At 33.4% G+C, this 25,386-nt stretch overlaps 3 protein-coding genes across 14 annotated transcripts in view; all 3 read right to left on the bottom strand.

Moving 5' to 3' along the window:
- Window positions 1-23,243, bottom strand: part of LOC105665673 — a 123,302-nt gene extending 100,059 nt beyond the window's left edge. For all 10 annotated transcript variants that reach the window (XR_007223906.1, XR_007223909.1, XR_007223907.1 and 7 more), the window contains exon 1: window positions 22,665-23,243. Coding sequence is in view for 6 of the 10 variants with exons in the window: in XM_048405382.1 (XP_048261339.1) it covers window positions 22,665-22,709 (45 nt within the window). In the remaining 4 variants the exon portion in view is untranslated. The remainder of the gene's footprint in view (window positions 1-22,664) is intronic.
- LOC100645074 lies at window positions 7,153-22,651 on the bottom strand. Its single transcript, XM_048405389.1, has 6 exons — window positions 21,866-22,651; window positions 20,755-20,881; window positions 19,563-19,715; window positions 18,583-18,760; window positions 18,097-18,234; window positions 7,153-7,386 (listed from the first exon to the last, which is right to left on the bottom strand). Exons 1-6 carry the CDS (start codon window positions 22,007-22,009, stop codon window positions 7,227-7,229), a joined length of 900 nt encoding a protein of 299 aa, XP_048261346.1. The 5' UTR covers window positions 22,010-22,651; the 3' UTR covers window positions 7,153-7,226.
- A 660-nt stretch (window positions 23,244-23,903) lies between the features above and the next one.
- LOC100645189 lies at window positions 23,904-25,382 on the bottom strand. Of its 3 annotated transcripts, none has more exons than XM_048405620.1 (2): window positions 25,091-25,382; window positions 23,904-24,484 (listed from the first exon to the last, which is right to left on the bottom strand). In XM_048405620.1, the coding sequence occupies exons 1-2, from the start codon at window positions 25,380-25,382 to the stop codon at window positions 23,991-23,993; spliced, it is 786 nt and encodes a 261-aa protein (XP_048261577.1). In that variant the 3' UTR covers window positions 23,904-23,990. The 3 variants fall into 3 exon arrangements, with proteins under 3 accessions (XP_048261577.1, XP_012163715.1, XP_048261578.1); XM_012308325.3 differs by having other exon boundaries at window positions 23,904-25,022; window positions 25,091-25,182; XM_048405621.1 differs by having other exon boundaries at window positions 23,904-25,002; window positions 25,091-25,176.
- Between the last annotated feature and the right edge of the window lie 4 nt (window positions 25,383-25,386).

Genomic DNA, 25,386 nt, shown 5'->3' with positions numbered 1-25,386 from the left:
GATACATCTACCAACTAGACTCGTTTATACAACAATTACTCTGAATAATTAAAACTTTAAGATACTGTGCTCATATAAATCAAATGATCCGACTGTAAAACATAAAACATGTCTGTGTCCATTCACGAAAAAAGAAAAGAAAAAAAGCGATACATACTCGATCAGGAACAGTACACATTTTTGCTCGAAAAACTTCGTAGAAACTTCAACGAATCGCAAAGGTGTCGCAACGCTAAAGAGTAACTGAGCACCTCGAAACGCTTCGCTGATCAAGAAACCGGACAAAAAAGGACCGCGACAAGACCAGAAATTACTTATTAGCCTGGCTAATACGTCTCCACTAAGAATGAAACCCAATCCGGCACGAATTCACAATATCCGGAAAGAAACACGTGCGTCCCAAATAGTTATTAACGAGAGGAACAGTGATCCAAACAGGCTCATGAATAAAAAGAAAGAAGATAAAGAACGATCGTGCGAAATGTAAATCAGCGGTAAATTTTTCAAGTCGATTCAAAGCGAAGCCGCGAACAGAAAGAAACTCGATTGAAAGGTCGACGCGCGTGTCCTTAAAGAGATCGTGAATAAACGATGATTCGAAGCTGTTAGGCGAGGGTTGGAAATTGAACGTAGAAACTCAAGGTTGCGGATGCTTTCCAGCTTTGCACAAGTAGAATGTAGGCGGGTATTGTCATGCCGTGGTGAACGTTGTTGTCCGAGTTTGAATGCGACATCAGACCGACGCGACGCGATGATAACTCGGCATTAATACGAACAAATACGTCCCCTTCGCGGCTTTAATACTTTAAACGATCATGTAGCGGTTTACGCGATTCCATTTTATCTTTACGTCGCGCTTCGCCGCTATGCTATTTTGAACGCAGACACTGCGTTCATAATTCGTGTGCATTCGAGCGAAAGGACATTTTTTTTTCTCACAAACATCTGTGTCAGACATTACAAAAATGGAAGCAATTAATATCCGATTAATAGCGTTGCAAAATAGCGAAGGCTCGTTATTAATAGAAGAAGCAAGTATGGAGAAAATTAGCCATAATTATTATATTATATTATACATAGTTTATAATATATAATTATTATATTATATATAATAGAATATATATATAAGTAGTATACGTATAATAGTATTATATTATACATAATATAATAATTATGTATTATATACTATTATTATGTGTTATTACATAATACTATTATTAACGTAATAATTATCACTAATTTTTTCCACACTTGTTCTTTTTATTAGCAACGACTGCTCACTCCCTTCAAGCAAGTACATCGCAACAATAGAAAGTATCGATACTGGTTGTGAAAAGTTCATAAACAGATCACATGAATACGTAACCAATTCGAACAAACTTTACACCAGCTGTTTGCAAAGCAAAAAAATTTTGAGTCCACGCGATCGTTGCAACAACCATCCGAAGGTTTTTTAATTAAAAGTTTCCATCAGTTACGTTAAATTCCATTCCTATTTGGCAATCTCGTGTACTTGCATTCGTGTCATTTAATTGAAATCGCGTGACCGTACGTGAGAGAAAGCTCGTGTCCGATTCGAATTGCATGTTTAAAAAAGGTCTGCTAAACATTATTATTCGATAGTTAACAAACAATTGTGATATAGATATATGCCCTATAATATACATATATGTAAAATTTATCATACATTTACATTTACAGGAAATTCTGATAAAATATTGATATAAATACTGATCAATGCTACACTTGCAAAGTTGTAACATATATTTAATCTATCCTATTGCAAAATGTTAATTTTAATTTTGCGAGTTAATGAAGCGTCGCTAAATAAGAATTTCAATAAATAATACTATGTAATGATACTATCATATATATCATACATTATAGAAGTTGATAAGTTCATAGCTGCACAATGCCCTTTATTTCATCGATGCTGTGAATTTCACATTATACATATGCGTTCACTTTTAATTATTGTATTATTGCATTGGGAAGAACCATTTCTTCCATTTAATTAAGCTTCGTGAATAATAGCTTAAGTATTCTTTAATATCTCTCAATTAATTTGAGGCCCTCTTCCTATTTCACAAATACAGAACGTTCGAAAACAAGGATCCTTGTAAATTGCACTACGGTATAAAGATCACTACAAAATGTAATATCTTAAAATAAGAATATAAATAAAACGAGCGTTTTAATTGCAAATAAAATTGAAATTTACGAACCGTCCTTGTTCCAAAGGAAAATAATTTATATCATATTTCTAAGATCTCATTAATCACAGATCAAAGCATAAAAATGTATTGCAACCACCTCACTGTTATAAACAGTTCGCGAAAAACCGATAAGGATGCACTTTTACATTCTATGTGAAATGCACGATGAATCAGAGACGACAACAATGGACGTATGTCCAGAAATAGGAATTATGTAAAAGATTCGTTAAAAAAAAAAATTAAATTGTGAACCAATCACTATCCTCGGCTAGATAATGAGGGATAAACAAAGGTCTATAATCGCGTAATACGTTTTCTAATATCGGTGCTAGGACATATAAGAACACGTTAAAAGTAGGACAAGTTTGACTAATGCTTTTAGAATCTAAGGTCCAAGTTTGTTTATACTTAGCCATCGGTGCGCAGAAAATGCTGCTGCACCCATTAAAATTTTTCTCTAATAAAAATTACATTTTTGCTGCTCCTTTCTTCGACGTTATATACTGTTTTCAATAATTATAGGCAAATTAAGTTGAATAATGAATCTAGAAGATAATCTGCTCGACGTAATAACGAAAAAAATATGGTCATTAAAAACGAATTAACCTTCAATTACTCGTTAACCTCATATTGCTCCTATATGATATTAATCGAATAAAAATTGTATTGTGCATCCTGTCTATAAAAATTTATTCATATAATTGATTGTTACTTCGATATTCAAAAGTTATAAAATTTTATTATACCTTATTTTCTGATGCTTTTATCGAGTGTTTTATCATTAATTATTAAAGCATTTGATACAGTAATCTCCTAATATATTATCTTTTTCATTTAACAAGAATCTCATTAAACGAACTGAGCAAGGCTTTCGAAGCCTCACCTATTCTATTCGCCGATAATTGACTACCGAATTGTACAAGCCATTGAAATTAAATATCCCACGTATTGTAAAACATTTTCATTTTAATACATTTGCACACAAATCATAACATCGAAGACAACTAGATATATTTTAGAAGCTGAGAATAAATCCCATAATCATTAGTGCAATAAAAAAACAAGTACGAAATATAATACTTTATTGATCAATTCAATATTCTTCCTAATTGGCAATATTATCATAATATGGGCAACCGTGTATTCTTTACTTTCAAGTGAAAATTATTCTTCACTCTCTTGATATCTTCACATCGAAATTTATACAAAAATGTTCAATATTTAAACTTGAAACTTACTTACAAAAAGCAGCATTTGGTTTACCCATGTAAGAATTAAATTAAATTGAAATAACTACATAAATTAAATAACAAAATATTAATTCACGCAACGAACTGTAATAATAATAATAATAATACATAATTCTATTTTAATCATAAATAACCTTCGTTTATATTCCTCAGCATTAAACCAATATTTCTTTCATTCTTTATATTAAACTAAATATTGGAAAAAATTGGTAAGTATTTTCTAAGATTAAATTTCATTGAAACATTTCAACCTTTAACTCGTAATACAACTTTTCACTTCGATGAATCAAACAAATTAATAATGCGAACGTAAACTTGCCGTATGTAAATTTTTGCACATAGGCTAACGTTCGAAATACTCAGATGGTATGAATAACCATGAAATTAACATAAATTAGAAAATCTGCTGTTCGCGTAATTTATGCGGGATGAATGCCTCCCACTCGCGATTTCTTAAACAGACAATGCGCTATTAAGAGCGCGTTACTAATTACATTTTCCTTGTATTTCAGTGGCTAGGTAGTACAAGCGCTTTAAGGAGAGATCGAACACACAATTCCGTGTGAAAATGCAAGGAAAATTCTGCGCTTAAAAACCACGATTTGCAATAAAAATCAAGTAGGAAATGAAGAAAGGTATTTTAAATGGCAATCTTTCCTTCTTATAACAGAATAATATTACGGTAAACGTGTTTTCTTCTTTTACTTCCGAGATCTTAAAATACAGTATCTCACGAAAGTGTTATATTAGAACACTTGTAGAAACTTTTACACAATTTACAATTATTTCTACACGTTTCAGAATCCTCTTGCATAATTGAATCGATATTAGTAACGAAATTTTGTACGATGCAAAAATTATAAATTTTAGCGGTACTAACGTATTCTCTTGTGCAATAGCATGTACAGTGACTTCCAAAACTGTTGCAACACCTTTTCGAATTGATTAACTTTTTAAAAATTAGATCAAACGATTTGTTTTTTGGGGGGATGTTATTATTAACGCATTATTATTAAATGCGTTATTTAATTTTTCATTACACGCTCGGATAAAAAAGTTGAAAAATGCAATTACTTTCTTCTTGACGACTCTGATCAATTGCCATTTTTAGAAAATTGTTGTTCTACGTCCCTTAGCAAACTAATCCTCCTAACTTCTCAAAACAAACCAAGTCGTTTGGTCTAATTTTAGAAAAGTTGTTCAATTCCAAGGGGTGTTGCGACAGTTTTGGAAGTCGCTGCATTTATTAAGAATATGTTCCTATATCTTAAAAATATATCTATCATTATTCTAGACTATTTTAGATTAGAAAAATACAAAATATTAACGTTTCACGTCGTACGAAATCATACTGTTACTTTTCTAGACTCGTGCAACGACGAAACGCATCTCTCTTCCTGCTACTGAATACACAGTGACTTCCTCTTTCAGTTCCTGATTGTACTATTCATACGTGAATACCATTCATTACGAATTAATTACAAACATGCATACTAGATAAGTCCGACAGATGCATTCATGTACGTATTCACATGTAACAGATCTATCGAGATACTGAAATACTGATGCATTAAAAATTTCTCTCTGGATTGTGACAACGAAATAAATATTCGAGCAGATCGTAGCTAAGAGACATCCTCTAACTCTGTTCTAAATATTCGTGGTAAATTAAAAAAATTCCAATTAGGTTTAACAATTACATGCGAGAATTAATTAAAATTGTAAACTCGTACAAATGGTGGCAATTAATAAACGCTAACTACGGGTACAATTAGTACCAGCTGCAAAATTATGCGTTCCAGGAAACAAAAAATGTAGCCTGTTCCTTAATTTAATCTGAAAATTAAGACACGGTGCTTTTTTCGCTCCTTTGATGTAAAATTCCTCAGATTGTTCGCAAAAGATACGATTGTGGGCAGCAGAATATTTGATAACTTGTATCAGATTACATTAAATCTGTTCTCTAGACAACTCTTATCGAACTCATTCCTTTGTGCGAAATTCTATTCTGCCGACACGTTCAATAATTAGAGCCGCACTGCAACACATATTTTATCAACTAACCAGAACAGAGGATTATGAAATAAAACAAATACGCATACATAATACGAAGTCTTGGAAAATTCTGTTAAAATATATTTCAAAAATTTCCTCGTTTGGTATTACTTTTTAGATAAGCGTCGGAAAAGAATTTAAAGAATTACTTAAATTAAAAAATTATTAGGTTAAGGAAGAACCTTTTTTTAACTCTTCTATAATTTCATTGTTTGATGTTACGTTATTGTCACATATTAGAAGAAGTTAAAACTAATATTCTTCTTTTGTCGATAAAATTGCGCAATTTATACAAGACGAAATCAATTAATTGAAGCGAATTAGTGAAACGTACATCGATGAATTTATGTTTGTAAAAAGAGATTAATGAATAAAAACATTAGCAGCTAGTTTACGTCACGAGTACAAGCATTAATCACATGTATCTGTTGTACTAAAATTTTCATATATATATATGCGTACATTTTCTACGATTATTCACAGATACCTTTACCTTAATGTATAACAGCGACTTCCTGTAGAATGTAACATAAAAGGTAAAAAGCTAATGATCAAACCTGTGTCACAAATTATGGTCCGATATCGTAATAACACTCTTGTATCATTTATTATTTAAATAACATTGAGGCAATAACTTCGATATACATACATAACTCTGCTTTAAATATATATTATTAGTCTTTGAAATCAATAATATGTAACATGCTGGGCAATAAATTACTGTTTGACTATTTTCCATTTTTTGACAAATGCAAAAAATATAATACATTAATAAATCGTATAGAAAATTTACTATTATGATTATTATATTTATTAATTCAATTACTATCGGGGATTATTCTGACTTCTTAATTTATTTGAAAAGACACACAATTGTTACTTTATTACCTTTAAGTGAAATCTAGCTACATTTGCCACCACGTATCTTCAACTTCATAAAAAGTTCGTTACAAGTAGCACAATTACCGTGGAAAATTTATATATGTCTGCGATCATACATGAGTTACACGCAAGATTTTACGTCTCAGCGGCGGAAATAACTTGTGCAAAGAACAAGAGAAACAATAAACAGGAAGGATTCGCGCAGAAAATGAGCAAATCCATCCAGACTAAACAGAAAAATTACATCTTTACACAAAAATACTGGTTCGGTTAACCGATTCAATGTTACTGGTTTATTTGGGATAAAACTTTGTCTGCCATTCTTTACTACTTACATAATAATATTATCGAATAATGCAATTTATTATCAAATACAGCATACTTTAAAAATGAGAAATGTATAGGTAGTATATAGAGAAATAGAGATGACCTTAAAACCGTTTAATCTTTCTAATGATATTTTTCTATCGGCTACAATATTCAGAACTATAATTTGATCCCGTGGAACATTTATATATTCGGAAATTAATCGTTCAAATATTTATGTTCGCTTACTTAATTATTGCCTGCAGTTATAGAAGGAATAATAGAAAATATGTTATTTCGATAACCAGCAATATAAAAAATCTATAATTCTTTTTTAATATATTGCGTGTTATCAGTATATTGTAGGAATGTGATGTACATAACATAAATCATTAATAAAAGAAAGAAATTTTAAGAAATATATTAGATAATAAAAACACGTTTACTTAAAAAAAAGAAGAAGATCGTTTCTTTATTAAGTCTATCAAATTGAGAATTACGGTTTCAACAGCAAATGTCAGTATATAGTAGGTTCATCATCGTTGCGGCAAATTGGCTTGCGTATTACCCTGTCTACACTTAACATGCCGCTGAAAAACTGCGGCGTTACGTCCTGTCCTATTCTTTGATTACGTACTTCCAGATGATCGTTTCCCGACATGCTGCTAATTTCACTCCTAAGATTCGATAAAAATGTATTATTACTATTGCTCGTCGAGTGTAAAAGAAGAAAGAGGAAACTCTATTCAGACGATAGATTCCAAAAATTTTCCAAAGATTTTAAAGATGTGAAATTCCTTTTAATAAAAATATTTAAAAATATAGAAGAACATAGAAGCACATATTTAACTCGTTAAGACATTCTATAATATAAATTCAGATTTCTTTTATTACACGCCACCATTTTGCACGGTTCGTTTACTGAAAAAATTTTCACTGATATTTATGTTTACTCGTTTGTCTTCTTGCTGTAGCCTTTGCAATTTAACTACAACTCCAATTTTTATAGCATAGTGTACAAGTTGTTTGAAATTCGTATGAACTTCAACAATAGATAAACAGATATTATAATCGTATTTCATTTTATGAGGAGATCGATATGAACTGTTCAATGTATAGAATGATTAATTACGAATACACGTTGAAAACTTGAATGTTAGCCAATTTGAATTTCTCAGCTGAGAAATGTCCCGTTTAATGAATAATGGGAGAAACGTGAAGCTATATCCTCCAAGAATTTCAATGGAACGGAAAGCAGAAATGTCCCGAAGCTATCGCATACGCGAAATTTATAGTTAACCTTATAAATCGTACAATAAATTTCGCATGACTGCAATGGAGGATATAGAGAGGTTACGCATAGGTGTCTATGTATCTCTTCCTGTATCGGTTTTATCGTACGTGCATATCTAACAATAAAGCATGTTTTACGGTTTATTTGTCGCTCATGTTGCCATAAATATTAGAAAATTTGCGCTCACATTATTTCATTACTGTTTTACGCTTTGATAGAAAAATCGATAAATTCAAAAATAAAGAAAAATCAATAACCGATATTTATTTAATTATTACAAATAATTTAATATTTATTATTCCTACTTTTAACTTTCAAATGACAAAATTACATGTTCCAATGTAATTAAATTGTCCATCCTTGCAGCTCATTCTTTAAAAATTTCTCAGTTTTCATATATTATAGAACTTTGTCAAATAAAATTATTCGCAAAGTATCTCGGCAAGAAGATAGAAAATTACATTTCTCATTGAAATTACCGATTTTGAAAGCTACGCTAATTTAAACATTTTCTATTCGTATTCATCATAAACTTTGTATAAACCCATTTTATTCTAAACTTTATTATAAGCTATTTCTCGTAAAAATATATTTTCATAAGAAGCATTAGACTGTTATATTTTAATGGTCTCTATACACGCCACGTCTTACAGGCTTCTTAAATCGGTAATTCCGTTAAATTACTCAGAAACGCTGGTTTTATCCTACTTAATTCTGCAGCATCTGTGGCCAGCATCTATAAACCAAATAGGAAATCTCTGAAAGCTATGAAAAGGATCTTCCAACGCAAAGCGCCTGAAACGTGGGATTTACTAACGAATTAATTACGACGACGATATTCCACAGCGAGAAACGTTCGTCATCGCGTAATACGATAGCGTGGGCATTTCCATAAGCGAGATTAGCGTTCGTGGACGACGATTGAACAGACTGGCCGGAAGGAAAGACGTTCGTCGTGGTTTTGTCTGGACTTTACGACGCGGTGCGTTGCGTGCGGATACGTGAAAGACCCGTAGGACGAGCACTTTTACTTTCCAAAGCGATAAGTAAAACCGTGCGTGACGCGCGTCACATACGAACATCTTCGCACACCACGGAAAACAGAGTCGGATGAACGCCTACGAACTATGAAACGAACGAACAACGTGGGTTCTCACTAAAAAAACCCCTCGATGCGCATGCACGCACGTCCACCCACCTAATCATCGACGTATCGTGTGCTCACCTACACCACCTTATAGCACGTACATATTAAGAAAATCGGAATAGAAGCTGTTTAATAGGTCCGAAAAAAAGACGTGTCAAAAAAGTGAACGTGAACGTGACTAAGACTAAGTTCACACCTTATACGATTCGTACAATTCTGTATCGACTCGAGGCAGACCGCGTTCTCGAAGTTTTATGAATCGAGAGTCATATTTTCGAGAAAGATAATTTTTTGAAACTCGCTAAAAGATCGCACGAAGTGTAATTGCTTTCGAGAGTTGATTAAGAAACAGTACTAAATTGATATAGTTCGATATAAGAGAAAAGTGCCATAGCAATTCTCATGTGATCCGATGAGAATCGAATTACTGACAAACGTGTAAACTACCCTTGTATTTTAATATTTAACGCGACACATCTGTATAAAATACTCGAATTTTTACGATTTCATAGAATTATGGGATTTAGATGAACAGAAAAATAGTAACGAAGAAATATCGAACGAATTCTGGATATTTCTTTTTCATAAATACGATGTGAATTTGATAGAATTCAATGATGTAAATTAATTAAAGGAAATTTCTGTTCTTAGTAAAATCGAATTTTTCAATGACCACGTACTTGCTTACTTAGCAACATTCTATTAATCTAATTAAAATATGTACATAATATGTAACGTAGTGATTAAAAAACAAGGTAATATATTGGAATAGCGAATCGATTAGTGTCGAAGGCATAAATTGTTAAACCTTCGTATTCCACTGATGCCGCTATGTCGTATGCGAATTTTCATTTAATTTTATTTTCACCGATATGAAATGGAAGAAGCCAAGAAAGTTACCGTATAAATAAAAATTCATAGACATTTAGAATTTTTCTCTTTTCGAAATGTAACTTTTGAATTTCAAAAATCTCCGCTACAAAAGAATGCTGGAATTTCTGGCTAATCGTACCTAGAACTCCCGAGAATGCATGAGATTAACCTCCTCGTTTCCACGATGACCGTACGACTACATATTTAGAATTCTAAAGTAGAATGTTACTTTCGTCTCGGAAACTGATCATAGAATTGCGAATAAGTTTTATTCCATTTGTAAGCCGTTCTTGGATATTTCTAAATGTCGAAACGTTTGTACGAATTACTTGTATATCATGAAACAGATAAAAAAAAATCCTAAATAAATGATGAAAGGGTGAATCAACCGTTTTGCTGATAACCCCTCCCGAGATTGGAAAATATATTAACATATATTTATACGCGTCTTCATATAAAATATGAGATGTATTTAATCAATGAATGAATAAAAGAATCGCACGCTACACTTCGTTATTAACGTACGATCCTCACATCTATTACATATACATACGTAATATAAAATTACACAGCAGTGTCTCCCATAGACAACGCTAACATAATATACCTTGATTTCTAAAAAAAAAAGAAAATGAACATAACTCATCGTGGTAACATATAGCCCCTATCAATTTGCAACGTATAAATTATAGTAGCATTAAATTACAGCATCACTCCCTTAATCGACTAAAGAATGTCCACTTGATGAAGAATACATTTTTTAATTATCCGATAAATTGAATAATAAATCCTTCTATGCAGTACAATACGCTAATTTATACCGAATCATAAATGTAATTATAAGTCTACAATAAACAAGAATTTTAATCTATACATACAGGCTATAAATATAGACTAAAATTTCCTGCGGTAAATGCAATATCGATGCACTGATAATTAGCCATTTCTCGAAGCTTACGTAAACTTGACATAATTAGAAATAAAATGCTCCTTTATTCTCAGTTAACGATTGATCATAAATCAAACACACGTGTACGCTTCATGGCGTACTATGAAACACGCGATTAAAGTTTGTAAGACACACCGTACGTGATAATGTGACGAGAAAATTCCAGTAGCGATGCAACGAATCACGCAACTCGAGAATGTTAATTTCGTGTACCAATTCGGAACTCGTCTACATCTATTAATCTTTAACAATCTCATCTTAAAAAGTCGGATTCATCGCCTCAAGGGTTTATGACCAATAATTAATTCAATAATACCAAATGACAAACATTTCACGTTAATAAACTTCAACCTCGTCGATAGTAACACAATCTTGTAACACGTTCACTGTATATGTCTTGAATCTGAGTCGGTGCTATAAATATAGTGAATTTAATAGAACTTCATATTGTAATTGAGCTAATTTTCTCTGATTTATAACGTTGGCACACAGAAGTATAAAAACATAACTATTAATCGATTAAGCTTGTTTTCTTGATATATGTTTCCCATTTCCTGTCAGCAATCTGTTGCTGCTGCCATTGTTTTCTTTAGATATAAAAAGAAACAACAAAAGCTTTTCACAAATCACCTTACGATTACCGGACTTTTTCAACTTTTTCAAACGTCCTACTTTTTGTTTTATAAATCTATTTAAATTTTTGAAAAACCCATTAAATGATTCTTTCACGAATAGAACCTTTTCCAAAAACCAAAACATTTCTCGACATATTTTCACTGCGCACACGCATCGTGATACAGTTTAAATTCACACGGAATAATTATAGTAAATTTCATTAAAGTCACCAATATCTTCCGCTCGCCTAAACCAACGAACAACCACGAAGATTTTAAAAGCAGACAGGCAGTACAGAACAGAACATTGAATTAACATTCTTTTCTAAGTCATCTAAAATCTGGTAATCATCGATCAACTGTTCCCAACATCGGTTACATTTTCACGTGTTACAACCTAATAACACAGACATTAACGAAAACCAGATCGCCAATGAACGCGTTAACCTGCTGCTTAATGACTTCCTAGACCATCAGCGTATCTTGCCAATTCATCATCTCGCTATAACCACAGTTCCATCCAGATACTTGCCATCACGATTCGGCGCAGAACCCCTGGTCGCGAGTTCCGCATTGGTTGCAGTCGGCGAAATTCTTAACTAAAATACGCGAGCCAGGATCACGAGACAGCGGTTAGCCGTTCGTTCTTCCGTAATCGAAAATTTTGCAAAGCTTATCGGCACGCTACAGTCGCCCGTACACGACTATATAGCTACCCTGGTTCTCTATAACCGTACCACACAATCGACCGACCAACGAATCCATATTCCGTGCCAGGATGCACCTGCCTCCCTGACAAATCGCCAAAGTTATTCCAACGGCAAAGCACGATTTACCCCTTCATTAGAGTCGAAGAATCTGTAACGAGAAGTAGGTGGTCGGAAGGAGAAGCGAGCTCGGCTCATGTAACCGCAAGCACGCAGTTTTAAACGAGAGAAATTTCTCCGTTGCTCGAATTTCTGCTTGCATAATCAGTACCTACACGGAGAAAGTGAAGTTCTTTATCGGGAGACTGGTGCCCGGAGAATGTCAGCGTTTTGTCATTTGTTACCCTTATACGGCATTTTTCATATACAGATGCGTCTATCACTGGCGGAGCGTGATAGCTTTGATACTTTGTTATTCGGGGTCATTTGACACTAAAACTGCGAAGATAACCGAAATGAATAACGCGTAATATTTTGTAGGAATTATTATATATCATAATATTATGTTATTTTATATCGGAATGTTCGTAGATTTGCAGTGGAACAGTTTGGGGATTGTTGGGGGAACAGTTGGGGTTCGAATGATTTTTTTGCAAAATATACAATTTGTACTGAGTTCTCGACTTTCTTCCAGAGGGAAATATCATTTACCCATTGTATAACCAGTTTTGCGTAATACTTTGTACGATAGTATTATCAATAATCCCCTTAGCAACGATACCGCGAAAATTATAGATTTACGCGCGAGTAGGAATTGTAGCATAGACCTAGTTTTAATGGTCGGTTTAGCCTCACTACGTTATCTGTCTGATTACTTTATCTTCGCAAGTGTACATTATAAGAACAGTTGCACGTCATACGATTTCGACAGCTGTTCCTACTACATATTTAATTTTCTTCGATTTATTCAGTCCCGCTTTCGTGTTAACAAATTAAATTGTAAAGTCCTAGATAACACAAAATAAAGCAAAGCTGATATTCTTCGCTTGTTTTTCTATTTTTCTTATTTCCCCCCTCATTCGTGCACATACAATGTTTCACGAAGCACACAATACGCGTTCTTCCCCGTGGCTAGAGACAAAGAACTCTATAAATAACAGATGAAATTAATATTTCAATGTGCATTACCCCACACGACTTTCTCAAATGAGGTGACCGATAGATACAAATGTACTTGGTGTACACAAGCGTACGAAACGAATGAGTCACGATCAGACGTAACCACGGCTCGGTCGAACGCAGCCTGTAATCAAATAGGATCTCCGTACGATCCAGTGAGCAAAACGCATACTCGTGAAAGTCTGGCACCTCGCGTTACTAGCAAAACTCGTTCAGTTACACTTCACTGTCTGAATATAATAAAACCAATACGTTTCGATAGAAACTGAATTCGTCTATACTGTCGATCGGTTCGCGTGTTGCAAAATCGAAAACACGAGGGAACGAGTTCACGCGCATACATCGTGAATCATTCTCTCCGTTAATTGCTCTTTCGACCGGTGAGAAGAAAGAATTCGGCCCAATGATCTGTACGAATATGATTCGAACAAAAGATGCAAAATCGGGTATCGATTCGTACAATAACAACCGACAAAGTTGGTTATTAAATAGAGATTGTCGTTAAGTACAAGAAAGGGTTTCGTATCTTTCATTTTATGTTGTATTTCGTTACTTCATATACGTGTGAAAATGCTCATGAAAGTATTTGAAAAATTATCCGCGATACTTATTATTCGATACTTTCATAGTAATTTAATTTTAGTTTAATTTATTTAATTTTAAATTGCAAGATAGACAAATATACATATATATATAACTGACGTGGTTGGTTGTAAAAATATGAATCTCATACAGATGTTGCGATATAAGAAGCAGTCTTGCAGTGGAGAAATAGAAGAAATAAAACATGATACGTAGTTGAGATTTTGTTGCAATGCAGAATAATAGCGAATGTATGAAACGAACGATGCTCTATCCAGGATGTCAAGTTTCTAATGATCCCGTAATTCCTTCCTTATTGCATTCGGAAGCAGATTAATTGTAATTTCATATTTTCATTACGCGTTACACGGTTGATTCGATCAGTCAAATTGTAAATCAGGAAACCAAAGGAGAAATGGTACGCTACATGAAAATCGATTGGCTCGGCTCCATGCCGCGGCGTAACGATGGTAGAATAGATGCAATGTTTCCTTCGTGAAATCACCTCGACAAATCATTTCACTTCGTGCAAGGATCTTAGATTTCCTTTCCATTGCCTTTCATACGCCAGACGTGCTTTGGACTTCTCCTACTTTTATTCTATCCTCAACTAGAAACGTCTGGACAACTTGTCCCTTATAGATTGTACAGATTGATCAAAATAACTAGAAATGTACAGTTTTAATTAAACGCGAAATGGACATGTAACATCTACAATTAGTACTTAACCGGTATTTATGGTTGATACTTGATAGTATGCTAAATCTCTTGAATAAACTGCTGATCCTCTAACACAGTTCTTTCTATATATTATAATTGACATTCTACCACAGTACTGTTTAATCTATGTATCTTTTCTCTATATTCAAAAATTAATTTTGTTTCCTTATTATCTTTTTCGTTTAAACCGATCTGATAGTTGCTCGGCTAGAGAAATACGTACAAATTATATTAGTCTTCAATTATTGAAAAAATACATATTCTTACTGCAACACGCGCTAGAACTTGTGCAAAACGCTACACGTTTAACTGCTCTACTTTTAAATTATATGAAGATTAGATAAGAAATATAGAGATCGAAAGCAGAGTAAATAGCATACGCATTGTAAACTGTTCCTTTTTTTCTCCCCCTTTTTTTAGAACGACAGACTTAAAAATTTAAGAAAATAGCAAGTGGTTCGCAGAATTTGATGACATTATGTTAATCGGACCTACGAAAGCATAACTGGAACTAACAATGGATTGCACCTCGAATAGGGTTAATCTGGCTTACGGAACCGTGCACTGTTATTTGAAGAAAATCGAGAAAATACCAGGAAATGTAGGATAATGGGTCTTTTAAGAATACAAAATATAAGCTTATTCTTTTGTTGATTCAATGCATATAAATATAAATTATTTCTAGGCTGAATTATTACTTAAAAGAAGGAATGAATCACGTATATCAACGTCGTTAAAATACAATGAAGCAATAAAGATAAACGACCAGAATCAAGCACAAAGTGGTAGTCTTTATTTATTACTGAAAATCCATGTAGAAGTTTGTAGAATATTGTGTTCCTGTTGTGTGTTATATAAAACATCTTGAAATTTCAGTAGTAGCGTAACGAAAATATTGGCAACACTTAAAATCAATCGGAAATTAAATATAGAAATTACAGAATATTTACTGTGAACATATGTTCGATAAAAAATTAGGATACAGCAAGAATAGATATCATAAGAATATATTAAATGTTAAAAATGCTTCTACTGAATATTACAGCCTATTAATACAATGGTGTTTAAACAGCATCTTTTGTGATCTACGCGGTACTTGCACTAAATATCTCGTAGTTTCTATGTACATTCTTAGATTTTTCTCCAACTGTGCCGATACAATCATGATTATCAAGTCTCGTTACAGCGCTAATCGAATCTCAAAGTGTTTCGTATAAAACACGTAATATATTCGCAAAAGCCTTCTATAGATGTTGGAATACTTTCGTGAGCCACTATAGGTACACGCTAGCGACTGGCTGTCCCAGCGTTCAAAAATCAGTGAAAAATTAAGGAAATAATTTTCACTACACATCAACTTTTACTTGCACAATTTTTTTCTACGAACTTTTATTTTCTAATCTCAAATACACCGCTAACCAATTTCAAACGAAAAAAATTCGCGTCACAGGCCAACAATCGCCTCTTAAAGTTCACTCGTCTGTGTCGTTCGGGTCGGTTAATAAGAGTAAAGACGATCTACCGGTTGAAACTGTTTCCGACGATGCGGCGTTCTACCGAGGGTATCGGCAACGTTCAACGAATGCAAACCGACCACAATAACGATACCGTTACCAATTTTTTAACGCGGTTAGCACGCGAATAGGTTTACCGAGGAGAGCCGCACGATGCGCCACAATCTTCCACTCGATAGTCATGCCACTCCGCGCAGTTATACACTCGATATCCTTGCGCTTCGGCGTGCCCTGCGGCTTGCGAGTGCGCTACGAAACATGCGCACGCGAAAACCAAAGCAAAACAAGAAAATACTGCGCGTGCAACGTGTTTCACCGCAAATATTAGATCGAGTAACGAGCTCGGATCAATTTTAAAGGGACGCGCGCGTTTCGCAGACCAGATGTGCTGTTGATGATCAGCGATAATTAATGATAGTTAGATGAAGTGATTCGGGGCTTGAAATGTTATTGTATGTTTATGTGAAATTAAATAAAAATAAATTTATATGAAAAACACTCGATTCGTTTTCACGTGTTGCACGTGTGCGCCACGATTTCAGAGTCACCCTATTCATTGCTTACTGCCTCGGTATCGAACCAGTCACTATATAGAACTCATGGTAGATTGAAAATCATAATAGCGCAAGTCAAGAATTTGTGAACCTGAATACAGTTACGTATTTTAACTTCAAAATGTATCGTTGGTTTTATGATCAATTAAATTATTCTCTGCTACCATACATCTTTATGACTTGAAGAAATATAATCAACGTTTTGTGATAATAAACGTAGAACGCTATTTTATGGAAACTAGGCAGTGAGCTGACATATACCATTATGCTTCTTAGCTATATATTAGCTGCATATATTATACACCAACATTCAAACACATGGAATTTGTTGCATCGACATATATATATCTATAGTCAATAAATAATGCTACAGAAATACACACACATATATATATAGTGGATATAGCGAAGTTAATACCTAAATAATTCACTTAATTTTCAACACACCACGTTCGATTATAACGTTCTCTCACGCTATCAAGTAGTCTCGAGCGCATCGGAAATTCGTGAGGCCATTCGACGTTAAGCAACGCGACACGAGTCACCGAGTTACAACACAACCTCGAAACGGCACCCGCAACTAATTAATGCGTTTCGCGTGCAGTTTCAGAGTACCGAGATGTTGGAACGTTAACTTCGAGAAAATCTACTTGTAATTATATTTCAAAGAAAAATGAAATTTCTTAGAAGCTTTAAGAGAAAAGTAGATAAAAATAACAATTTCTAATCCCACTAATTCGCCTTCAAAATAGCTTCGTCTTTGTAATTATTATCATCTTAAACACATAATAGCTTATATACAATAAAGCATTATTCAACAGTACAGATACAAATGTGAAATCTATAAAAGAACAAATCTAGCATTTTGCAAATTGCTTGCAACATGGAGTGTTATATATACTATCTTTTTTTTATAAAAATAGTGTATAAATAGTGTATAAATAGTGTATAAATAGTTATAAAATAGTGTATAAATTAATATTCTGGATAAAAATGTTTGCAACTGTATAATTGTATGATTCTTATTACAATTTCTGGCTAAAGCAATTAAGACACTGATAAGATAACACGTTTCCGGCCAATTTAATCACGCGAACTGTGTCTTTATTGTTTGCAGATTATAATATCTGTTTATAATGAAAAACGATTAAACGTTGGTATTATTTTGTGTCGAGGACAGAAATGCTAATGGCATAGGTTCAAGAAACGAAGGAAGCTCGCGTTCGCGAACCTCACGACGCAGATTAAATAATCGATCGAACTCGGACTATCATTTAAATCACACTGTAATTTTCGAGTTCACAAAACGCTTACCCGATCGTACTCGATCCACTAAATCCACTTTCACCGTTTACGGTGCTCTGCAGATAAAGCTCGTGACGATCTTCACTTTGAATATAGACCAACGGAACGCTTCGAGTCTCTTGATCTCTAAGCCTTTCCGCTTGCGATCTAAAGAATACAAATATTGTAGTCCTTCTGAATGCGATGTTTACACGGTTCAGTGGCATCTCAAACTTTATGGCAATTCGGAGAATATTCGAAAACGTGAACTACTTTTCTTTGAAATAAAAAACGAAACATAAGTACACTGTTCAAAACCCCTTTTAGTCGAATTGAGCTGTTCGAGAATTGAACATTTCAGGACAGAATTTTTCTCAGTCTGCGAGAGGGAACATTTCTCTGACTAATTATTGTTAATAGAAATGCTATTCTTTTTCGGGTGGTTTTGTAAAAAAACATATAGGATATTAAAGTTTGGTCGCAGTTTTATCGTTGATTAATAATTATCGAATTTACCCGATCTGCGAAGACAAAGCTTCCCTAAACTGCAAAATGTTCCTCGCCGCGGCAGCGTCGCGGTTCAGTACACTCACAAAAATTCCATTTGTAGTCATCGCTTCGGTGGTGGTCACAGAATTTGAAATCGTTTGAACAGGTTGAGTTTGTGCTACTGTAGCGATCGCCGGATATTCGCCTGCAAGGAAGCCCGACTGAATTTCATGACGCACGAATCGATGAACTTTATATATCGTGCTCGATTTCCGAGTCGCATAAGCCGTGATGGAAAGAGAATGAGAAAAGAAGGAAACCTGGGAGAAACGTTCTTACCGATAGAAATTCATTTAAGTGGCAACGATGGCCCCAATCTCGAAACGTAAAAAAATTATGAGACAAACGAATATTGAAGGAAGAAGACATATATGTATCGATTAATGGGTTTATGTATGCCGTGTTAATTTTTGTTTTACTTAAAAAATGCAGAATGGCAACAATTTGTTGAATAAACGCGAAACGCGATTAAAATTGTATTTACGTGCAATGTACGTAAAAATGTGTGTTATAATTTTATATATTTTATATAGATAGATTTATGGAACAGACCATTCAGTATATCTTGTAATTTTATGAATTCAACCGGAATTTATCCAATAAATTCTATAATATCTACGTGTTATAGGATATACAGAATAAATATCAAACAATGTAACTTGACGATGAATTCTTCCGACAACGTTTCATTGAAAATAAATCGATACATCAACGATCTTTCAATAAATTCATTATGGTTACTTTGTTCTCGAATATAGAAAATATCTACGATATATTTTCGTAGAAATCTAATAAAAGTGGAATAACAAAAGAATAAATAAAAGAATAAAAGGCATAAGGGAGCTAATGTATGAATCATTAAACACAAAAATCTCTATAGGAGAATCAATAAGCCCGCATGAGGGGGTCAACCCTACTCTACCATCGTAATCAACGATTAAAAATACTTGTATTGTCGTCCGTGTGCACGGTGGAAGTGGAAGGTCCTTCAGGATTCGAAGGGTCACTGGGAGTTTCGTACCACCTTGTTTCGACCACATGACTCTCCGACCAGTCGACCGAATCCCTGTCTGCCGGTATATCCTGTTCATTGATCGACACTAACAAATTGCAGCTCATCAACAGTTTTATACAGGCAGATATAAACACGACAACTATCAATATTTGATTTTATATCGGTAGACTTTCAAATAAATGAACTGGCAGATAGAAATTTTCAATTTTGAAATGACGCTGAGCAGCAAAGATCGTGAAAGTACACGTTTATATTTGGAACACACAATTATCATTGATAAATTGAATGACTATGGGATGTGAAGAAAGAGAAATTGAATAATAGTCGTTGCTTTATTAACGCACACTATTTAGTGATTAATTTCAATAGTATTAGTTTGTTACTATAGGCATATTATTTTGATATTGTTAAATCGTGTTTGTTAAAAATGTACACTGGGTGTCCCCTATAAATTAACGCGAATAATTCCGAATGAATTATTTTATGGTAAAAATTTAAAAAATTGTGGCAGTATCGCCTTTAATGTATTTTTGATACTGTAATAGAGTACCTATTTATATGACGAATAAAATATTTCTTATGGGAAAAGTTCCCGACATATCTATAACAAATAAAGCAACTCCTAATGATAATCCGGAAACGGTTCGATTTACCTGAAGATAGATATCAAAGATAAGATCCTATGCAATTTTAATATGGCGTTTAAATGATGTAAAAATAAAAATAAAGAAACTAGTTGAGGACATTTGCCACAAAATCTTCGTTGTCTTCACACGCATAAGAAGAAAGAGTTTAACTAAAACTTTCTACCTACTTATGTAAACATAGGTTCTATGCAAAGGGTATTAAAGTCTAGAAAAGAAAACATAAGTTTTATATTTTAAGAAATATAAAAACAAGCCGCCTGCAAGAAGACAACATTTAACTTATCATAATTGAACGATAATGAAATTTTCTATTTGATTGTTAGTTTAAACTGAAGATTAAATGCTTTACGAAGAAGAGAAACGAAAGCTTTGTCATCCATGGAAGATAAATTCTTTTATGGAATATACTTAGGTTAATGACCAAATATAATAATAATTTACCACTCGAGATTTTTAGCATCACGTGAGTTAACATACTTTCCGTGATTTCAGATACTTCAGAAGCGCCATCGATCATTTCCCTCTCGGATTCGAGTTTTCCTCCATTCTTCAATCTCATCAAACGTTTCAGGTAGGAAGCGGCATTCGGTAGCTTCAATCTGATCTGTTCGTTATGATCGCTAAACGAGGTTTCGTTGAAAAGCAAGACGAAATGTCGCGGCACGTGAGACATTCAAATTGTTAAATAAATATAAATGCTCAAAAACATTTTCTTTGCCCGAAACTTATACAGGCCGGAACGAGAAATTAAATTAAACCAAATTAACAAGTGCATGCTACAGAACAGTTCATTCGCAATTTTTTTGTTATGCGAATGTTAGTGATTACTGATTTAACATTTCGATACAGATGATATTTCTACATTTGCTGCTTTATATATTAATATAACTTATATGGATATTTTTCTTTCTAATAGAATCTTGCATATTTCCTTTTTCGATTTTTAAATAAAATGGTACTTTATGCATTTTTAGTTAAATATTAAAAAATATAAAAATCATTTTATAGAGATTTCATAAATCTAACCAAGTAATAACGTTAATATTGAAATAAAATTATTAAATATATTTTTCGATGTGGCGTTAGATATTACTTGAATTATTTAATGATAAAAATGAATAAGGCTAATAACTTCAATAAATAATACTTTCTTTGCTAGTTAATCTAGACGATATTCGAATTTGTAAATAAATTATTCCAGACCGATTACATTAAATTTCTTTTTAAAAACATTCACAATGCAGTATAAGAAATATAAAGCAGCAAATTAAGAAAATCATGTACATACGTATAATTAATAAAATAATTTAAAGATATCGTACATCTATAATAAAATAAAATAATACAAAAGTAAAACATATATAAATTGGGAATTTTCTTAAAGATAAATAATAGCACCGCTTTGTACTTAAGTAACCGAACTACAAACGATATTATAATAAATTCATAAAAGATTACGACTAATGCAAACAAGATGAAATTACATTCGCAAAAAGGAGAATTATTCATTTGTAAGAATATCAAATTTATTAAAAATAAACATGGAATTTTCTGAGTGTCAAGCATCCAAGTTTAAGGTCTCACTCACCTTCTTGGTTATGTTACTCACGATTGACAGACTCATATCTTTAATACGTTTGTCAATGGAACCCTGTGAGTGTAATTCCCCCCCGTTGTTCGCCATGGAGGCGTTATTTTCCGCCACATTTTCCGATGAAGGCCCATCACTCATAGTGAAAGTCAAAAAATCCACGAAAAGGTACACGAAAACTAGGCGTAGACCTTGTTACTTGTCAATTTTCACATCGTGCGATTTGACATTACCCGTCGGTTTTTATCGACCGTCACTTTTTCGTTGACATCACCTTCGTTGTTTTCCTTCGCTCTTATTACAACTTCAACATTTAAATAGCAATCGGTGAATTGTTACGTTACAAGACATTATTTGATGTATGTACTTTCAAACGAAACTAACCAAAAGAAAAGAAGTCGTGGTACATCGAGTTACGTATATTATACACGAGCGATATCTTATTATGCACTGTTTCGCCTAAATTTCACGTGATTATGACAGTTTGTATCAAACGAGCCTATACGACATTGCCAAGAAATAACTATCACTATTATCTATATCAGGAACAAGGTATAATTTCGGTCGAATTGTATCGAACGCATTCATTTCCAAAACGTCTACGGTAGATAAATTTTTCAGTACAGAATATTATGTATGAAAAAACAAATGCTTACAGGTTATCGAAAGAAATTAACAATTTGGAGTACATACATACTCGATTGGGAGGACATGGCGATGCAGGAAGCAGTGGTTACCGGACACATTGTGTCACCGTGCGATTACCACAAAAAATGACAAGCGATAATTCACTTACCTGATAAGTGTAAGGTGTACAAGGAACGTAAAATTCTCTGCTCATAATAATCGAAGCTCGGAACGGTTGTAAAATCCAGCTGACGAATCTTGTGCAAGTGTCAAAATGCCGGTGGCGCCATCTTGAACTCGTCTGGAGTCGAGGTCGTCAAGCTGTCACGAGGAAAAATTCACGATTTCTCTCAAGTATAAGTGCCATTTTTGTGTTTCCCTCATGAAGATCTAATAATCACGTTAGCTTAATCGAGCCTGTACACTTCCATGCGAACTTCAAAACGTTACGAGGAACTCCAACACATGCGTTGTCAAATCACAGTACAAGTCACCAACACACAATACACATTTCACGCTGCTATTAGAATAAGCGGAGCTATCAAATTAATCACAATGCTCTCGACTGGACGGTATCGTTACAGATGCTTGAAAAGTCAAGTGGTAAATCCCTGTTCGCTGTTCAAAACTTCTCGCGGTACATTTATGCGATCAGAATTACGGCATTATACCACCTTACTACGCCATTTTCATGTGCAGCTGTCGACTTAACTACAATACGAACAACCCACCGTTCGCGTCCACTGGCAAGTGCCGACTGCCGCCAATCACGAACATCAAGCAAATAATAATCATGGCTACCCAACGTTTCGTTACACTAGCGCCATCAGGCAATGTATGTATTTGAATCGCAATTTGACTTCCGTCGGTAATATAAATGACGACAAATTTTTTTACCTTTGTTAACGGTCTTTATGTGTATGCTATTTTGTATTTATCAACATGTATAAACAAAACAAGAAAAAATGTACACATATTTGATAAAAATATTATTTTTATTCTGTATCAATACATTATATGTATTTCCGTATCGTAATATAAACCACGTGTTAAACGTCTTCGATCAGTTAAAAATAAACCTAATGAGAAAGATTCCGAACGACCTTGTAGTTGTAAGGACTTGCGCAATCTGATATATACTTTTTATACGTATACGTATATAAATATATTGTACATATATAAATTTCTAAATATGGTATAATTCCTAGAAGTTAATCTCCGAGTTTTTGATTTACATGTATGTATATTAATTTTTAGGATTTTTAGGATTTATAATATGAAATTATTTCATTGTACTTCTTGAAACTAAATAAATTTTTCATAATATAAAAATTTCTACCAAAATTCGACAAATTTTATGTATTTTTAAAGAAAATATGGAACATTAAAAATAAATAAAACCAAAGTATTTAAAAAATATAATCTAATAAAAGTTTATATTTCAGTCTTTTATCAGAAATTTATAAATTATTTACAACTCGTTGTAAAGTTCATTCTACAATTTGCATCCAACACTGACACAACAGCATTTAATACCCTTCGCTCCTATTAATGAGCGAGGTGGATACTTCGAAGATGGATGTTTCTTCTTTTGTGATTCGATCACTATATTTCGCGGTATTAAAATGTCATTCCATGGAATCTCGACATCGTCAGTAACGCAAGCTTCTTCCTGCACTGGCTGTATATCCATTGGCTTCTCGAGTACAAGATCACTCCATGGAATTTCTAGTGTAGAATCGCAACTATCGGGGCTGTCTTGTTTTGATGGTAAGGTTTCCGTAATAATCAAATCTTTCCATGGTAAAAGCATAGTTCCCAGAGATTCTTTTTCCACTGGTTCTTTGTCAACATCTGTGTCATCCATTTGTCCATTACGATCGTTCAAAGGAGTTAACGAAACTTCTTGACGAATTTTCATGCCGGCTGCTGGTAAAGCGATATCCTTCCATGGCAATTCGATCTTCGAATCACACAATATAGACACATCTGAAAATTCTTTGCGTAAGTCCCTTAAATACGGCTCATGCCACATTTCCTCCTCTGGATTATATACGAATGTTTGTCTCTTTCTTTTGCATTGATCTCTCCGTTGTTGCCTGTGCAACTTTTGTTGAATGCATGTACAGCCTGCTATTTTCCTTTTATTGTCAGTCATAATAATAGGATATTGTGAAATATACGTATTTCACATTCAATAATATTAAGATGTGTAATGATATTTCGATATGACTTGTTAATTTTATCTATCTTATCTAACCTAGTGTTATATTTGGGATCAACGTAGTTTGTTTTGTTTTGCCACATATATCATTATTAATCAGGTATATATATGTATGTAGTGAGAAAAATATTTTCTTGGAACAGGTGATGTCATACTTAGATAAGCACACGAAGTGTATAATTTATATAGTAATAACAATTTTTCCCCCATTTATCTTCTTTATATTTCGGTTTAATTGTTCCGAAATATAGTTTTAATTATTTTAGGTTAGTTACTATACTTCCTTTAAAGAAAGGAAACGGCCTAAGGTGATAACCGGAGGATATATTTTAAATTTATATTATCATTGTGAAACTGATGTAAATACTTACAATTAGTATCAGAGTCAGTGTATATATGCACATGTATAGTACAATATATACAATACATACATACTAAAAGCAGAATTCGTTTAATCACGCGCATTGGCCAATCATTTGTACCTCTCATCACGACATCTACCGAGAAATGATAGTATAATGTTAAAAATCCACTAGTTGCCGATAAAAGGAAATCCGTGAGTCTCTGGCTTAATTTCACAATAAAAGGTGTAAAAGAAAACATAATAATATTATTTTCTATTAAAATGTTTCCACTATAAAATTTGTCTGTTAAAATAATCATAAGT

Source organism: Bombus terrestris, chromosome 4 (genome assembly GCF_910591885.1).
Source record: "Bombus terrestris chromosome 4, iyBomTerr1.2, whole genome shotgun sequence".
NCBI lineage: Eukaryota > Metazoa > Arthropoda > Insecta > Hymenoptera > Apidae > Bombus > Bombus terrestris.
Note: the sequence above shows the minus strand (reverse complement) of the source record. Positions and strands in the feature narration are given on the sequence as shown.

Coding starts and splice junctions, on each gene's coding strand:
- LOC100645074 (XM_048405389.1), bottom strand. CDS start 22,009: ATGAGTGATGGGCCTTCATCGGAAAATGTGGCGGAAAATAACGCCTCC. Junction 20,882..21,865: donor TGAGTAACATAACCAAGAAG/GTGAGTGAGACC, acceptor CATAACGAACAG/ATCAGATTGAAGCTACCGAA. Junction 18,761..19,562: donor GCACACGGACGACAATACAA/GTATTTTTAATC, acceptor GCTTCCTTGCAG/GCGAATATCCGGCGATCGCT.
- LOC100645189 (XM_048405620.1), bottom strand. CDS start 25,382: ATGATTATTTTAACAGACAAATTTTATAGTGGAAACATTTTAATAGAA. Junction 24,485..25,090: donor CACTGACTCTGATACTAATT/GTAAGTATTTAC, acceptor AAGAATTTTCAG/ATGTGTCTATATTGTGTGAT.